At 39.6% G+C, this 18,512-nt stretch overlaps 1 protein-coding gene across 1 annotated transcript in view; it reads right to left on the bottom strand.

The window, feature by feature from the left end:
* Positions 1 to 4,927: 4,927 nt before the first annotated feature.
* Positions 4,928 to 18,512, bottom strand: part of slco3a1a (solute carrier organic anion transporter family member 3A1a) — a 32,433-nt gene continuing 18,848 nt past the window's right edge. The window contains exons 3-10 of the mRNA XM_054619910.1: positions 12,287 to 12,385; positions 11,907 to 12,179; positions 11,183 to 11,347; positions 10,897 to 11,095; positions 8,849 to 9,017; positions 8,211 to 8,383; positions 8,029 to 8,093; positions 4,928 to 7,106 (exon numbers count right to left, since the gene is read on the bottom strand). Of these exons, the coding sequence (XP_054475885.1) occupies positions 6,754 to 7,106; positions 8,029 to 8,093; positions 8,211 to 8,383; positions 8,849 to 9,017; positions 10,897 to 11,095; positions 11,183 to 11,347; positions 11,907 to 12,179; positions 12,287 to 12,385 (1,496 nt within the window). The 3' untranslated portion in view covers positions 4,928 to 6,753. The remainder of the gene's footprint in view (positions 7,107 to 8,028; positions 8,094 to 8,210; positions 8,384 to 8,848; positions 9,018 to 10,896; positions 11,096 to 11,182; positions 11,348 to 11,906; positions 12,180 to 12,286; positions 12,386 to 18,512) is intronic.

Here is an 18,512-nt window from a genome sequence, read left to right as displayed (position 1 = left end):
CCCTCACCTCCTCTGTCCTTACCCCTCACCTCCTCTGTCCTTACACCCTCACCTCCTCTGTCCTTACACCCTCACATCCTCTGTCCTTAGACCCTCACCTCCTCTGTCCTTACACCCTCACCTCCTCTGTCCTTACACCCTCACATCTCCTCTGTCCTTACACCCTCACATCCTCTGTCCTTACACCCTCACATCCTCTGTCCTTACACCCTCTCCTCTGTCCTTACACCCTCACCTCCTCTGTCCTTACACCCTCACCTCCTCTGTCCTTACACCCTCACATCCTCTGTCCTTAGACCCTCACATCCTCTGTCCTTAGACCCTCACATCCTCTGTCCTTACACCCTCACCTCCTCTGTCCTTACACCCTCACATCCTCTGTCCTTACACCCTCACATCCTCTGTCCGTAGACCCTCACCTCCTCTGTCCTTACACCCTCACATCCTCTGTCCTTACACCCTCACATCCTCTGTCCTTAGACCCTCACATCCTCTGTCCTCTGTCCTTACACCCTCTGTCCTTACACCCTCACTCTGTCCTTACACCCTCACATCCTCTGTCCCTTAGACCCCTCTGTCCTTACCCTCATCCTCTGTCCTTAGACCCTCACATCCTCTGTCCTTCCCTCACATCGGCACAGGAAAAACTCCCCTAAAAACCCCTTTAACAGGGAGAAAAAAGGAAGAAACCTCTGGGAGAACGACAGAGGAGGGATCCTTCTCCCATTCTTCTAGAATCTCATCTCATGTGGGATGTGTAGTCTGATAGCCCACATTTCAAAATAGAGGTCAAAGCTTTTCAATGAAGCTCACGTGGCCGTCAAACACACAGTGTGTGAGCCCCAATCAGAGAAGACCTGTTTCTAATGGGGGCATCTTTTTATAGATCTGGTCACCAGTGGTGGTGGTGGTGGGGGGGGATTCATTACACTCCTCCACTGGTGACTAGAGCCATAAAAGTACAATTTTAACAGACCTGCTTTACTTGAGTATAAACAATTTTTAAAAATATATTTTATGCTTCTACTCAACTACATTTCAGGAAAAAAATATGCTGATTTTAACTCGACATTTATCTAACAGCTGTAGATATTAGTTACTTTAAACTAGTAAACCCCAATCTCTTTGTTTTGCTTGTAAACCCTTACAACCCCTTTGTCTCCAGTAGTTCCTACAAAGACTGGTTTCACCTCTAAACTTGTCAGATTGTTTCATTTTAAGAGCTGTTCGAGACCTTACGATGTACAATTAACTCAAAACAGCAACATTAAAAGGAAAGTCAATAGAATTCTGTGTGGCGCAACTTTTGTTTTTCCTTCTTTCCAATCCAATTCATCATCTAATGACCCTCTAGATTTATCATGTGACCCGATTGAGAGGGTCTGACCCGTCCATTGGAAAGCACTGGACCAAATATAACGTAGTTAAAACAAGCTCCACCTCGGCCAGCTGCAACAACACTTGATACTTTTGTGCTTTTGAATGAAGGACTTTTACTTGAGTATTTTAACATTGTGGTTATTTAGGATATAAATACTTCTTCCACTACTGATGCAGGTTTTTGGTGCATTTAACGTCAAATATTTGGAGGAAGTAATCCTTCTTTTCACTGAGATATTTCCACTAAGAAATGAATGTTGACACCACTATCACAAAAAAAAAAGCTCCCATTCGCATCGCTCAGGGTGTTTCTGTTCTTTATTTCTGGTACAAAGTGGCAGGACTGCTGATCTTGGAAAAAGAAATGCATCAGACCATATATCTTTGTATTACTGTCACTACCACCAGCTCTCCTGTGTCTACAATTTTCTTTGATTATATCTTTTCTAAAGCCTATGTTTATCCTGAAAAAGCTCACTGGGAATATTTTTTTTGCAGTTTCCTGCTAAAATGTTTGCTACACCTCCGGCACATACATGTGTAATAGTGGGGTTACACTTCACTTTCCCTTAGAGCAACAATGTACATTTAATAATTGCTGCTTAATTAAACAGCGATTAAGCATTGAGTATGAACACAACTTCACATTTTAATTATCTATAAGTTGATAACGTTAGAGCTCAATGGTCGACTTAATTATAACGGCTACATTAAGAACACTGGAAGCCATCAGTGTAGTTAAACAAAGTATGTGAGAACATTGTGGCCACATTTTAGCAGTTGTTGTGTCAGTACTCACTTCATGGATGACTTAAAGCAACAAAAATAATGCAATTTTCAGAGTGTGTTATATTTAAAAGCAACAACAGATTACATTGTTTATCATCAGCGTCATCCTTGGAGACTTTCTCTTCGTCCTGCTCATCCTCATCCAATGATCATTGGCTCACAGTCTTACTTGTCGACTTCGACGTTGCATAAAATAAACTCACATTTTCAGCTGAATCATAATTTAATATTATCTATTTACTGACTTCAATTATATGTGATAGCTGAGCACATGGTTGTCACATGGTTAGCTCGGCTTTAATTGCAAATTAAGCATTAATCAGTTTAAATGTAGAGTGTTAGCGCTGGCTGTTTTCGAATTACATGCATATATTAGCTACACAATTACATTTATAGACACGTATAAAGGGCTAATTTACATAAAGTGAAAAGTGCAGCTGGAGCCTTAACAGTGCGCATAATGACGACACTCATATTCACCCTGCTTATAATATCTAACACTAATGCTGATTCATATATTCTGCGTTTATGTAGCCTACAGTCAAGTGGCGTGACATGTAAAATCTCACATTCATCTTCTGCAGTTTGTGATCTTGTTGAAAAATCAGCATCCAGGCATGAAAATCTAAATATCAGCAGGCTGAACTCTCTCACTCACTCCACTAGATTAATATTCACTGAAACATAAACAACATATCCCTCAACAGTATGAGAAACACATAAGTCAAAGTTCCCCACGGACAATTTATTGCTTTGGTTTTTTTCTGCAGGAGTTGTTGAGCAACAGTTCGTCTTACTAAAGCACCCATTAGGCTAATTGACGCGGCTTGATTGAAAAGGAAAACTCTTGCCTGCAGCAGCTTCTATTTAGAGGTTTCTTGCTTCTTGTGTGCTTTTTGACTTTCAACAAGGACACTTTTCCTCTCGTAGTCTCGCAGTTGCATTTTGAGTGTCTTTGATGTGACGAGCGTCAGGAGCGAGGAGTGTATCAGAGAGTGATGTTAACAGAGGCAGATGCTGCTGATACTGTAGCTGTTGTCATACAGCGGCTTTTTGTCTTGTTGAAGAGTGTCATTGTGCTGTTATGAGACTTTACAACCACAGAAACACACTACACTCTCTTATTTTTGAAAGCGTGTTTGTTTGCATCCACAAGAACTTAGAAATGATAACTATAACATGCTGTTTTCACAAGAGGCTTTTTCTGTGCTCGGTACACAAGCCAAAAATTAACATTTTGAATAAAGTTGTGATTTATTATTTATTGTTTACATGGTATCAAGTATTTACTTTATCCCAGTGAGATCTTTGATGAAACTATGTGATTCATTCAAGTCCAGCAGATTGTGTTTTGTTGTATTTGATAATGAGAAATAATAATTACCTTGATGAATGTTTGGCACTAAAACAAAAAGCTTAGCTTTGGCTCAGTTGTGTAGAGCTGCAGAGGGGCTTCAGCTTTCATTATTTTTGATTAATCAAAAAATACAAGCTTCTCTGATCAGTCTTAAATTCACAGCACATAAAATGTGCACTGTGTAAAAGCAACAAACACACTAAACCAAAGCCCTGCTGACCCTTCGCAGCTGTGACTCAGGTCAGCCTCTAATTGGCTGTGTGCAGGTGTGACAGGTTCTTTGTTGAAACATTGAGGGTGACCTTTAGAAATATTTTGGGTATGTGGTTGTTGGCTACAAAGAAATGTCATCTCATATTTCATGGCCGACATGTTAAAGTGAATGCTTCATCTTCCGGTATGTGTCAGTGTGGTTGATAAGGTAGTGTATGCATGTGACAGAATGATATCAGGTGCAGAAGCAAAAACACAAAAAACAATCTCAAGAAAAATAATAAATGCTCCCAAAATGATATATTACAATCACATAGTTTTCATAAGGTCATGTAGCAGCTGAAAGAAAATGGAATTTGCTTGTCAATCCACTGTTTTTGGCTTTTACTTTTGCCTAGAAAGGGTCATCAATCTTAAAAATGAGATAATATTTGGGTGTTTTCACTGGTCTCTCTAAAAAAATAATGTTGGATTATTTATGTATATATATATATATATATATATATATATATATATTGAAAGCTGGTTAAAACTGTTTTTTTAAGACAATATAGTAGCAGTCTGAAAAAAGCATAAAAATCCAAATGGATTACAGGGATCTTTCACAACCTCTCAATATTCTCAGTGTTTCCTTTATGAATAGTGACTGAATGCTAAAAGTTCAACTACAAGCTGTAAATCTGCTGTGTGAATCAAAATATCAGAAGTCTGAGAGCTCCATTATTTTTTCAGGTCAATACTTCATCTTACTGAGTGAGCACTTAGTACAATATTGAGAATATGTGATGAGCCGTGAATAGACTGAACTTCATGCTCTTTCCTTTATGGGGCCTCAACACTTGTTTAAAGGTTAAAGAGAGTTTGATAGAAAATCATGTCATTCTTTACAATGTGTAGAGTAGATCAAAGCGGAGTATTCATCATTAAATGTAACTTACACACCTCGTTTGTTTTATGTTCACAGTTTGTTTGACCTAAATTAGTCTTGCTTTGTTTCTGCCATGTCCATTACATTTATTGGACTGAATTTGTGTCTTTTGTTTTGATCTTTTTTTGTTTAATGAATATGTGTTAGTCGTTTGTAGGTTCATGACAGAATAAAGCTAAACCAACCCAAATGCTTTTCAGAGCAGCTCTCTGAAACAAATAAGTCTATCAAAAAGAATGCAAAAACACTCAAAACATGAATTTCTTTTCTGAAAAATAATTTATTTCCAGAGTAAAATAAATGATATGTTGCCATACAAAAAGTGTAAGAAAAGGGACAATGTCAAAACTTTAAATGCAGAGAGATCAGTAGAGCAACAGGTCGTACAGTGTGTGCCGAGTTGCACCAAAGAGTTCTTCAAATAAATGTCCAGGAATAAATTCAGTGTGTTCTTATTGTTCATTTTGTTTTGACCTTGCACACACAAACCCTGCCGTAGTATTAATGTATTTCTTATCCCAGATTAGGACTGCACGGTTTTGATAAATTAAACCTAATTGTGGTTTGACTGATATTGCAATTGCTACATGATTTGCAATATTAGTAGGAATGATATTTTTTACATTATCATTCTTGTTTTTGCTGAAAAAACATAAAATGATTATGGCGTGATTGATGCGGGTCTCTGTAGCAAACAAAGACGTTTTCTTAAGTCTGTAGAATATGATATGTGGGCGGGAACGTCTCTGCAGCACAACAATATTCAATCTCAAATTGTATTTTTAAAACACATTTAGCCTCTTGCAAATATTGCGCCGAATGGAATTCCGAAAATGTAACCAAAGCCGTATTATTGTACAAAATTTTAATAAATTGTGCAGCCACCTTCCAGACATTACAGGCCTAGTTTTTTTGTTGTTTGCCCCAACAATGCAACATACTATTTTCATCGCTATGAATTGTCCCAAATCTTCTGTGACAGCAGACACAAACATCTCAGACAATTAGATTATACATAATTTATACTGTTCTTTCAAAAACGATCTAATAAAACATTCCTGGCCTAATGAAACAAATATGTTACTCCCCATCTCTTTTACTTGAATGTCCAAAACACATTACTCTTGATTTTCTTGTTTGCTCTGCTATTTAGGTGCAAACGTCAAAAGAAAATATAATTAACATTCTTGTATGAATAATCCCTTATTAAGACGTGTTAGGCTGGATAAACTCTGCAGATGTAAAAACAAATATGGAAATTAAACAAACTGCTATAATGAAAAACAAACGTGCGGTCTAGTAATAAACATGGATGTATCAGATATGAATTGCACATTTGCACCTACGAGACAAGACTTCACAGTCTAGTCTAAACAGTATCAAAAACAGTGGCTGTGTTCCAGCAATAGAACGAGAAACTGAACAGTGCATGATGACATGAAAACACCACCTTGTTGTAATGTACTAGACTTTTTTCTCAGACAGTTAAAACATCTAGTAGGCCACTATAATAACCCAGTCAGGGTTTTTCTGTTCTCTTCTTATAATAAATCTTCCTGCATTGCAATAAAATGCATTAACTGAACTATTAGTTTGTAAACACTTGGCAACTTTTTAAATATGAATAACTGAAGAACCACCCAACTTTTTCTTATCATAGAAATCTCATTTTTGAGAGCGTGACAGACAGAACACACAGTGCACTGACTGAAAGGAAACTGTCATTTTTCACACGGACCACTGGAATCATGACAGACCTAAAACAATATGGCAACTAGTTGTAATGGCATCAAGTCCACTCACTACTGATCAGCTAGGACTGAGCCTGACAGTACTCTAGCCTGTCCTCTACCACCGAGTCAACACAGGAATTCACCGGCAATACTGGACAACACCTCGCTGATACGTAAACGACTACAATGGACCCATGAAAGTTTACGTGGAGCGCAGTGGAGAGCAGCGTCGCCTCTGACAAATAGATTGCCTTTATCAAAAACACTTTATTTTATCCTCTCAAGAAAAGAAGAATTAAATATTCCTTTGAGAGAATATGAATGTCCACATTGTCCTTTTCTTGCATAATAAACTATAAAACTGACTCCATATTTTCACAAACCTCATGGTCCTCTAGGTTATATATAAACTTTGTCCTGTCGACTTGTTTGGGGCCGTCGGTGAGAGAGGGGTAAAACTCGGTCGGCGTCATGTATCCCTCGTGACTTTTGATGTACTTCTTGTAGTTCCTGCGTAAGCAATACCACGTGGTGGCGTAGAGGAGGAAGGCGATGCCCTTGAGGATGATGGCGAGGCTCACGTACAGATGCCTGTAGGCGACGTTGTCGTACAGCAGGCAAGCACCCCGATCGCCGCAGTCTGAACTCCAGAACAGGCAGGTAGAGTCGATCCCAGCACCAAAGATCAGAGGAGGGGGGATGAATCCTGTCAAACAGAAACACAGACTGAGCCAAAGAACTTCAGAGGATAAGAATAACTATTTTATGAGTAATTCAGGTCAATATGTAATAACTAGGCTGACTTTTTTCCTCTCTTTTAGTTTTTCTTGTTCAATGTTTAAATATATATATTTTTTTCTTTTTGGGGAAATATGTTTATTCGCCTTTGTGTGCTGGGATTCAGATGATAAGATCGGTTTCACTCCCATGTATTTTCGGTAAACACAAAGCTTAACATAGCTTAGCAAAAAAAGAAAGAGCTTGGAAACAGAGGCTGGCTCAATCTGAAAGTAAATATTTTCATCTAACTCCGTGCAAGATGGACATTTTTACCTCAAATTCCTCCAACAAATGCAAAAAAAAAAGTTTGGAAAAGGGGAGCAATAGATTAATTGGGTCGGTCCCAACACTAACATGAAAACGTTTTAATAACGTGTTGGATTTAGCGTTAGGAAACAGATATTATTTATGTAATATTTAACACAAATATGAAATATATATCCTTTGTTTCAATCATTCGAGAAACGCGTTCCTTCCACTTCCCAAACACAGAGATACTCAAAGATAACATCTCTTTTATGATCTGTAAAATTAGACCTTCGTGTTTCTGGATAACTCGATTTAGTCTTCTTTAATTCCATTACTCCTCCCACCAATACAGGCCTCGATCGAACTGAAATGCTTTGCTGGTTTTATTTTCACACAGAGACAAATCAGATTAACCGAACAACATTACGGGTGATGTCACTAGAAAAACAAATGCATATTCAGGTCGATTGAGGCGTGTATTGGTGTGAGTGACGAGATTATCTAAACTTAACCGGTACTGCAGCAAATCAACCAAGTGTGAGTATAACAACTGAATCATAGTATCTGAAATGAATGTGTTATCTGATAAAAGTTCTTACCGAGGAGTCGCAGCAAAAGAAACAACACTCCAAGTGCATACGATTTCAGCTCAGGGCTCACAGTCCTTCAAGGGAAGCAGATAGAATGCATAAACATTTTTTTGTTGTCGTTATTAGATTTGGTGCAAGAACACACATATCCACAAACGCTGCACGCACTCATAGGTTTACAGCAAACATACCTGATTAGGATGATAACTGAGGGCGTCTGGGCCATGGCTCCGACCAGGCTACACGCACAGATCACACACAGGAAGATGAGGAAAGACTCCTGGCAGCCCGGCATCGGACATTTCCCCGGGACGGCTGTGGCCAGTTCACTCTCGGAGGACACACAAGCGCATCCCGTCAGGTTCTGTGAAGAGAAGAAGACGAGGCTTTATCCATAAAACCATTTTTGAAAAATAACTAAAGAATCAAATTACAGGAAAAACATGTTATAACTGGTGCACGCTTCTTCACTTTTTAGAGGAAACCTGGTATCAGTACAGTACAATTAAGTGATCTTTACTTTGTATATCTGCAAGTAAAAAAAATAAAAGTACTGCTAGAGCAGTAAGTTTCTTCTGCATGTGATTTTAATATAAAAGACACTAATCTGCAGTCGGCATCTGATCTGGTAAAAACCACATGTGATGGCTGACGACAGCACTGTGAAATACTGGGACTTTTCTTGACTTGAACTTTAATATCAAAGCACATTTTAGGAGGTTTAAAGCAAAGTTTGCATCATCTGTAATTCATTTGCCGTTCTATTTCTGCGATATGCTCAGAAGATAACTGTTACTAACCGCTACCACAAGATTTAAAGGGTAAAGACCTGTGAGATGTTTGACGTGGTCCGACCGCTGCCTGTCTGGGTGCAGCCGGCCAGGCAGGCAGACAGGTAGGTGACACCGTTGGAGCCGCACACAGGGCTGATGGAGGAGGTGAAGCAGTTGCATTTACTGATGCATGGAGCGTCTGGTTTCTCGCCCACCCGCAGAGTCCTGAACAGAGACACAGAGAGAAACCTGAGCATCCTCTCCGACTGTAAGTACCAGTTATATCTCTATGTGGCACAAACTAAATCGAAGAAGCACTTTTTTTTATCAGTGACACCATGGTTCACTTTTAACATCTCCATGGAAACTGCACGGCACAGATAACATGCTCTGGATTCAGGCTACCAAATCGAAAAGTAGCATGGACCTAAAGGCAGTGTTTCTACAGGCCCAGTACACGGACAAAAATACTGCTTTCACATTGAAATAACAAGAAATAAAGGCAACTGTGCGGCTGCGTATCAAACCTTAATGTTTTTTGGATAGACCAAAATGTGTAGCACAAAGTAACAAAACCATTCAAGTGTGTTTATAATGGGACATCCATTTAAAAAATATTCCTTGGACTAATGAAGATCTTCACATGGGACATTTGTCTTCCTAGAAAGAAAATGCATTTTATTCACCGTGGATCCATGAAGAACTCCTACTAACACAACGGTATAGATACTTTTTTTGTTTTAGTTTTTCCAATAGAAAAAAGGAGCGGCTCTGCAAATATAAAGCTTAAAATTATTTTTTCATCGATTAATCTACCCATTATCTTCTTTATGATTAATCATCAAGATCTATCCAAAAGGCCTTTTATGTCTTTTTTTTTAAATTCGACCAACAGTCTTAACGTCCAAAACATTCAGTGTTCTTTCATAGAAGATTTTTGAGCAACTGGAACCCAAGAATTCCTGCAATTTATCTTTGAAAAACGGCATAAGCTTTTTTGGTATCTGCACCAGGTATTATATCACCACTAACATTGGAACATTTCACACAATTCCCAGCTCTTGACAAAAACAGGCTACAATAAATAAAGAGAAAGTGACAAAGGAGTATCATTCATTGTGACTCATTAATATAAGAGTGAATAAAATGTCCTGTTGCATAATAATTTAGTTGTATTATGAGACCGGTGACATTGCATTCATATTCAGTCCGTGCCACTTTTTGAATAGAAAAATATTTTAACAGACTCCAGGAGATAACACAAAGTTGTTTGAATAAAAAATAAGCCCACTGTGCTCCAATGACCGTCAGTGATTTTATTTACACATTTAGACCCTTTGCAATTCACCTCCAATAAAGTCCTCTAACCTTGGCAGCAGTGTTACTTTTCACTGCTATAATGTTGTTTACTGCTCATGTATATTTATTAGAATAGACACACAAATTCACAATATAGGGTTGAATACTCACTGAAATTGCCAAGGGTATATGATAACATAATTACATATTATATATAGTTTATTGCTTAAAGTCAAAGTTTAGCTTTCTCTACTGAATCTAGACTGAACTTAACTAACTTCCTCCTGGGGATGAACTGATTGATCTAATTTTACATACAAGATGCGTGTGATTGGTTAGTTGTTACAAAACCAGCTTTGTCATGAAAATTGAATCTTGCTAAACTGGAATATCTAAGGTGTACTGTATGAGTCATGGCGATGCAACATTGTGAACTCTGTGAGAAGGACCTGCTCAATATGTGGATACGAAGGCATCATTCTAAGCTAATGAAAACAGGGATTCTTGGTAGGTCACTTTACACTAATGAAAACATGGTTGTGAATATAATATTCCATTTCTGCCAATAAATCCACTTAAATGTGACACACTGGTCCTTTAAGGAACCATCTGTTTGAAAAAACCCAGTTCAGGTTCTGAATTCATTTTGAACCGTAAAACCAATAAAACCGTATTGTTATGGAAATGGAATGTTCTGACATTTTCAGTATGTAATGACTGGTCATGTGTCTTGTAAGTCCAATTAATCAATCAATTTAGAATAAGTATGTTGTTTTTTCTGCTTTATATCCTGCCTCTCTCTTACTCGTTGCCGTATGTGACCGTCACTCCTGCGACGGGGCCGGTGTCGCAGCCCAGGAACAGGAAGGAGACGTAGCAGGCGGTGGAGATCAGGTTGACCAGCATGGCCATGCGGATGGCTCCCAGCGCCGACAAGTTCAGCTTCTTCACCAGCAGACCGCCCATGAAGATCCCCAGACACGCACATGGAATGGCTGTCATACCTTGAAAATAAAGTTTAACCTGTTTATCATGCTGGTAAACTGTACTTAGTATGTGTGCACTAATGCCTGTTTGCTGTGGACACTGACCTAACAGCTGGTTTGCTGAGGATGTGGTGAGGTTGAACTGCTGCTCGAGGTATTTTCCCAGAAAGGCCGCAAAGCCAGCCACAACCGCGATCTCCATGCAGGCCGCCAGGACGATGCAGGTGAACACGGGGTTGGACAGGAGGTGCTTGGTCACCTTGGGGATCACTAGTCGTAAAGAAATAAAGGATGATCATTAATATCCAAGCATGTTGTTTAGCAAGACAGACAGGATCCTCTTGTTGCCTTTAAGTATTTTCTTTGCACCTGCTTTAATCTAATATGATTAAGTTTGTTAAGCAATGAAATAACATAATACTAATACATAATAATATAATGAACCAATTACTTTTTGGATACTAAATAAGGTTTTCGTTTATTTTTTCCTACTTTTGGACAATCTGCATGAGTACTTTTACTTTTGAGTAACGATTCCAGAGCAGTACTTAATTTGTGATGGAGTATTTTTCATTGCAGTATTACTACTTTTTCATTTAGTAAATGTTACTGATAGTACTTTTACTTGAGTAGCCTTTCCATAGAAGTACTTAACTTGTGATGGAGTATTTTTCATTGTAGTATTACTACTTTTTCACAGGGTTTAACATTTTAGTGTTTTTCTTATTATTATTCATCAAATGAACTAATATATGTTGATAATGTTTTTTAAAGAGTCATTTCCTTGCATGACAGCACTGCAGTGCTACACTGGATCTTGCACACTCACCTCTGAGTTGCTGACAGCAGGTGGGGCTGTTGGCAGGCTCGTGGTTGCGCACAGCCCCATTGCTGGGCTTTGGAGTCTCATAGTCTGCACTCATAGAAGGAGGAAGCATAACTTGCTCACTGTCTGCCCCCTCCTCTCTCTCCTTGGTGGGCAGTGACTGAGGGAAACCAAACATGAAGAGAGCTGAGCAAAAGAGTAAGGCACCACACAGGAGGAAGCCTGCCCACCAGGCCCCGATCCACCGCGGGTCTTCTGGAGTGATGCCCAGCTTATCTGTGGAGAGGCACGGCAAAAGGTCAATAAACCACACACACACAAACACACAGAAAAACACGCTGAATTAATGCAACACTGGAGAAATATTGAAATATTGAACTCACCGGTGTCAATGAAGATAGCATCCACGTAGAACTTAGTGCAGAGAGAGCCAAGGATGAAGCCACAGGCCGGCCCGAACACCAGAGTAGAAAAGAGGATTCCTGCAAGGAAACAAACATCATGTTTACTGGTTTGTTTGGTCTTATTTCATTCAACTTGTGCTTTAAGAAATACTTTTGTATTAACAAACAAGCCCAAAAGTACTGTTTTATTAAAACAGCTGTGAATATTGCGCTGCAGTTCACCAGCCAAAATCAAGAGAAGCTCCTTGTAATGCTATATAATACATTACAATACATTATAATGCTATAAAACACCTCTGATATACAGAAAGGGATCCATTATACAAAAAAACGTCACATATATGACGTACATGATATTTGACCTCTTCCTGTAACCCACTCTAATCATGAGGAGGAGTGGGCTGCTGTGAAGTGCTTGGGGAGCAACTCTGGGTTCCGTGTCTCACTCTCGGACACGTTGACATGTGGAAAGGAGGAGCAGGTGATTGACTAAAGGACGACCCGTTCTAGTAAAATGCAATCTTTGTCCCCATGCCGGGAGATTTAAATAAGTAGCATCAACGTCTGCACGCATATTGCAAACAATGTAGAAAAAGAACCCAATAAGATATTACATTTTAAATAATATAATACACACATAAAAGCTACAAATCTTGATATTTGAGAAGCTGGACCCAGAGAATATTTGCCATTTAGGCTTCATTTAAGCTCGACTTTTATGTGGCATTTACCAGGAGGTACAGTGTGCAGCAAGACAGCAGAAAGGGAAACATTTTGGCTGTCATGCAAGATCAAATCAGCCATTTAAAACCACAAGACAAGTAGATAAGATAATCCTTTATTAGTCCCGCAGCGGGGAAATTTGCAAGTGCAGCGGCGGCAAGCAGTGACTGTACACGTTATGATCACATGGCTCAGCCTTCTCGCCCTTGCAGGGTAATGCACTGCAGGAACAAATACAAGCACACACTGTGAGGACGACACCTGACAGCAGAAACCAGCTGTTTTGTCCCAATCTGCTCCAGCGGGCAGCTGGAGATAAAATGTGGAGCTCGATCCAAAATCCTCATTAGAGCGCTGTCAGCGGGGTGAGGGTCTGGCACTGGGACTCAGACTGCAGGCACATAACAAAGACTCAAAGCTCAATTTGGGAGAGTCAGTCCCCCCCCCCGACTGTATGTCATGTGATCTGTGGTATTACCAGTCTGCAGGGTTGGACTGTATGTGGCAGACTCAGCGACAAAACAGACCTTGTTTTAAGTTTGCGGCTCATAGAAACGGCAATCCTAGCTACAGATTAGCATCAAATATACAATAAAATCATCTCTGCTACTCCATTTCCTCCTGCGGTCCTGCAGCATAAGAAACATCCCCTTTTACTGGCTGCCAGTCGGCCTGAGCATTGCTGCTATCAGCACTGAGCCTCCAGTAAGATGTGGTTCGAACGCCAGGAGCAGCCACTTAATGAACAAGCGTGGAAACTGTGACTAAGCTCTGTACAACTCTGCTAGTGCTGAGTGTGAATGCACGGTCTGCTTCCCGCCTTGACCACCCACATAGGAAGGGAGTCAACAAATTCCCATAATTGTAGCCTCATTCTCACCATAGTTCATTCTTCACATAAAGGAAATGGCTCACAGATTTGTTAGGTGCACCTCCCTAACTATAATGTGGTATAAACAGACTAATTTAAGCAAAATGAGGAGTGAAACAAAAGAAAAAGGGCTTTCATGTTTGGATGGGAACATACAGCTTAATAAGCATTCAGATGACACCTCTTTGCGGTTAACACTCAGGCTGGCACGGAGATGAACAAAAATACAAATGCGTGTCTATGAGGCGCCAGAGCTTTTTCGGAATATGAAAAGAAATATAATTTCCTCTTTTGACACTCCGAATGCAAGACAGAAATCAAAGTTTAAAACAATTAAGCTCAAACAACAGTGTTTAACCACCTCTGTATACAGACAGATATGGTGGGATTCACACCCACAAACACACAGGAAAGAGCTGTTGTGGCACATCAGGGAGTGTTTACTAGACACCAATGAAATTGTGCAGTTTAACAGCACCTTCACGAAGGAGGGCTGCGGTCGCTGTGTATTATGAGCATATTTGCCTGTAGTGCTGTAAATGAGGCCTGTGCACACTCTGTTTTGAGTGTTTCCTTAGAAACTGAGTGTTTTCTTCTCATAGCAACAACATCACAATTTCTTTCACCACAGGAAACCTCAAAGAGGAAATTCAGTTAGAGAAATCACCTTGCAGGAGATGACGGCTGAGCTAGCCCATGGGTCCACGACTACTGAGTGGATAAATGTTTCCACAGAGATCGTTGCCAAGCCCCGGTTGCTCTGAGAAACGCTGTCTCCTTGATGATAACATTGTGGCGCAGCAACCTCGCATGTGGTGGAGATCACTAATCTACGAGGGTCCATGCCTGTTTATCAATCTGCTGCTTCGGCACAAGAAACAAGGCGAACACGATTTTGAAGTTGATGATAATCTTGACATTAAAGATTTAACAAAAATATTTTTTATTTTCTTAAGGTCAAAGCCAGCAGAGGGAAAGCGTGTAGCAAGTAGACTCTACCACATTGGGATTACACTGGCTTAAATATGAATTGGATCTTGTAGTCAAAACAAAAACAGAGTATGAAGTCCACCGTTGTATAACAGTATATTTCTTCAGGTATTTTTCTCCAACTGGAGCCTAATCTACTTAATGAGCTCCACATAAAAACTTTATTTTTAACTCTTTCGAAGGTGCTACATGTTGTTAAATAACAAAGACCGTCTGTGTTCAATTCTCCAGTTTGGTTTTAAGGAATAGGTCAACATTTTAAGAAATGATATTCTCATCCCTCAGCAAGAGAGTGAATAAGTAAGGATAGTTTTCAAAATGTCATAATATCATTTTAAAGTAAATTATTCTGCGCACAGGAAGAGGCAGAGCAGAGGAGATAAACAGCATGTGACCATAAAGCTGATTTCAACTGTGAAATATTCACCTGGTCACACACGGACATGTTCGGCTATGTTATTCCAAACTTCTATTGACCATCCACCTCAGTGCTGCGATTATCCTTTCTCCGTATCCTATTTTAAATAAACAACCTTTGCTCTCAGTTCACACATTAAATGACAGCTGTGCGCCTGTACAAGCTGGAAAGGGACATTTTTCATGGGGACATGTTTGTCACAACAGGATTAAGCTGAAGAAAAAAAGTTAAGCACATTAAATCTCCATGAAGAACCACACACGACCACAGCCGTGGGTAATCTTTGTAACACACTACTTTTCTGAAATGCCTCAAAATCCCTTTTCCCTTCCAGCGGTCCTGTTACACGATAAGTACAAAACAAACTAATTTGTTCATGTTGTCGTTCGCCCAAGCCTTTTAGTATGCTGTGAATTATACTCTCCGGGGAGCCTGTCAGATGTAATTCAATAACAAAGCTCGGCTCTATTGTTTTTGTTTCCCTCTAATTTCTTTAGAGACCAATAAAATAAAAAAGCTGGGAAAACTACTGTCCACGGGGCATGTCCTTTTCTGGATATTTATTAACCCTTAGATGCATCCCATATCCTACGAACTACATTTGAAAAGTTGACTTAAGGTAAATGTTGAATATACAAACGCTTTCCCTTTAAAGAACACAGAGGGAATCTTTTGTATCTTCTTTTGTATCTTCTGCAACCTGTAGATCATTTCACATGCAGCTCTTGTGGTTTAGCAAAACTGGAAGGTCCTTGACGTCATGCTATCAAACTTCACACTTGGAGAGCGTTTCCACAGAAATATGTGGCCACATGTAAGCACCTCCATCTTAAGTTATTTTCCATTGGCTCGGCCAAAACACAATGCAAAGATTAAGCCATAATAGCGGAGATGATAACTGTGACAGGCTGGGCTGCACTCTTCTTAAAATCACTCCATAGATTAATGTGGAACCAGGTGAAACCCAGCAAGAGGCTGATTTTAAATGTGGTTTCACACAGATACAAGATTCTCTACAAAGATTTAATTGGCATTTAAAAAAACCTTGTCCTGAAGTTAAATTTCTTCAGATCATCGCTGTGAGCCAACGCATTGTGAGGTTGAACAGAAAAGCTCATGGTAATCGAAATGTCAGAGAAATTACGCCTGCGCCCTCCTCAGTTTTATTTCATGCTCTCACTGTACAAAGGGAATTCCTTCTCCTCCATTAATCCTACCCAAGTTGGCTCAGTAATCCCCTGAGCTAAATAAGAGCAGAGGGACAGTGCGACGTTGGAGGCCAAGCAACAGCTTGTGCCACTTTCCCGAGGGGCCCTACTGAAACTGAGAGTGAGCTAAAGAACTACTAAAGGCAACGACCGTATCTCATCTCTCCATCTCTGAGGTCTAAAACATGAGTCCGTCGTCAGAAGGTCAATTGAGAGCAGGAACAAAAACAGTATTGGGATGGAAGCAGAAACAAGATTTCAAGGATACTTTTAAAGTGACTGTAAACTTTTAAGACCACACGATTTACAGAGCTTTCAAACAAAACCCCTGTCTTCGTCCTCGGCCGTACATCAGGCCGTAACATCCTCTGTGTAGAAGCGTGAAGACATATTTGAGATTGAAGAGAAACCCTCCAAGCAGGCCAGAGATGTCGGACTGAGCACAGAACATTTCCTGCATGTCCAGTGAAGTAAGGTGGCATCACTCACGCTGACAGTTAAACAAAGGATTCAGACACGCCTAACTCAGAAACCAAACCTAACAACTATCCTAGCGCTTCCTGGTAACACGCTTCCTCTCCTCTCACCAACCGCAAAGAAACAGCATGCAGCCGTTCCCCCGGTATGCACAATAACCACTCACGTTTCCTGTACTGGGTTTAAGATTAAATAAGATTATATTATCCTTTATTTATCCCACAGTGGGGACATTTGCAGTATTACAACAGCAAAGGGGATAGTTTAAAAAAGGAATCAGTGATAACTATAATAAACAAGAAATCAAAGAGTAATATAATGTAAGATAAAATCCAACTGTATGGTTTGGTTCACATTATTTCACATAAGAAATAGGAAATATTGATATTGCACAGAGTTGATATTGCTTATAAGTTGATATATTTAATAAGTCAAACCTATTTTTACTAAACACAAGGTTCACAGATTCTTATCTGTTGCTTAAAAGCCATTTGGTCTGTTAATTGTTTAGAATTTATATTGAAAATGAGGGTTTATACAATTTCAAATTAAGTTTTTCCATTGATGAAGTTAAATAGCATCTGGTGATTATAATGCATCCTTGGTTGGTAGTTATTGTTAGCTGGTAGTCGCTGTTGCTTAAGGAGAGGAAGCTGAGGTTGTTCGATTGGTTGGCTGGGCCGTCACCCAATTTGGCACATTTTACCATGTGTATTGATAAGGGGTTGCACTTTGCACCACCTTTAATTGTTCCTCACATATACACCGCCTTGTTTTTACCCTACCACTATAGCATGAATGACTACAAGCTAGGCAGTAAAAATGCATGGAGTTCTGCACGACGACAAGACCGACCAAACGTCTAGGATTTACAATTTCCACAATCAATAAGAGTGATTGGTGGTCGTAAACTTGTCAATCAGTGCTCCGTTGTAACGGGGGAGGGCACAGTTGAATTATCAGCATTGATGTTGCATGTAGAGGGCTGCATAAATTATACACACGTTAGATGTTGGATGTGCTGGTCTAACATTGACCTTACATTTTTCAGAGATATCTTGTGCCTCGTTGTCTGTGTTTTAGTCTTAGTACTTCCTTCATAAGTAAGAAGCTTTTCATGCATGCAATGACATAATCTGTGGCTCTCAAATTACTGCCCACTCAATCTGCTAATAACACAGCGAGATGTTATCAGCTATGATCATAGTCAAAAATTCTAAAGAAAAACAAACACGGAGGAACAGGTTTTCAGTTAAGTTTCGCCCATTTCATTTTTACCTTTCTTACTCTGCTGTCACATCTGATCTCAAAGTCATTTGTCTTCAGGGAACTGACAAAATTCTTATCTTACATTTCTCAAACAATATCTTACTAAAGCACCACTTCCTCTTTCTTTGGACAATACTACTGACACCCTACTCCTGCAGACTCTTGCACAATGACTCCCTGATGATGTGAACCTGCAAACAACAGCACAAACAAACTTGCTGAGAGAGAGAGAGCAGCTAATCTAAATGA

Source organism: Anoplopoma fimbria, chromosome 19 (assembly GCF_027596085.1).
Source record: "Anoplopoma fimbria isolate UVic2021 breed Golden Eagle Sablefish chromosome 19, Afim_UVic_2022, whole genome shotgun sequence".
In the NCBI taxonomy this organism is placed as follows: domain Eukaryota; kingdom Metazoa; phylum Chordata; class Actinopteri; order Perciformes; family Anoplopomatidae; genus Anoplopoma; species Anoplopoma fimbria.
This window is presented reverse-complemented; position numbering and strand designations above follow the sequence as displayed.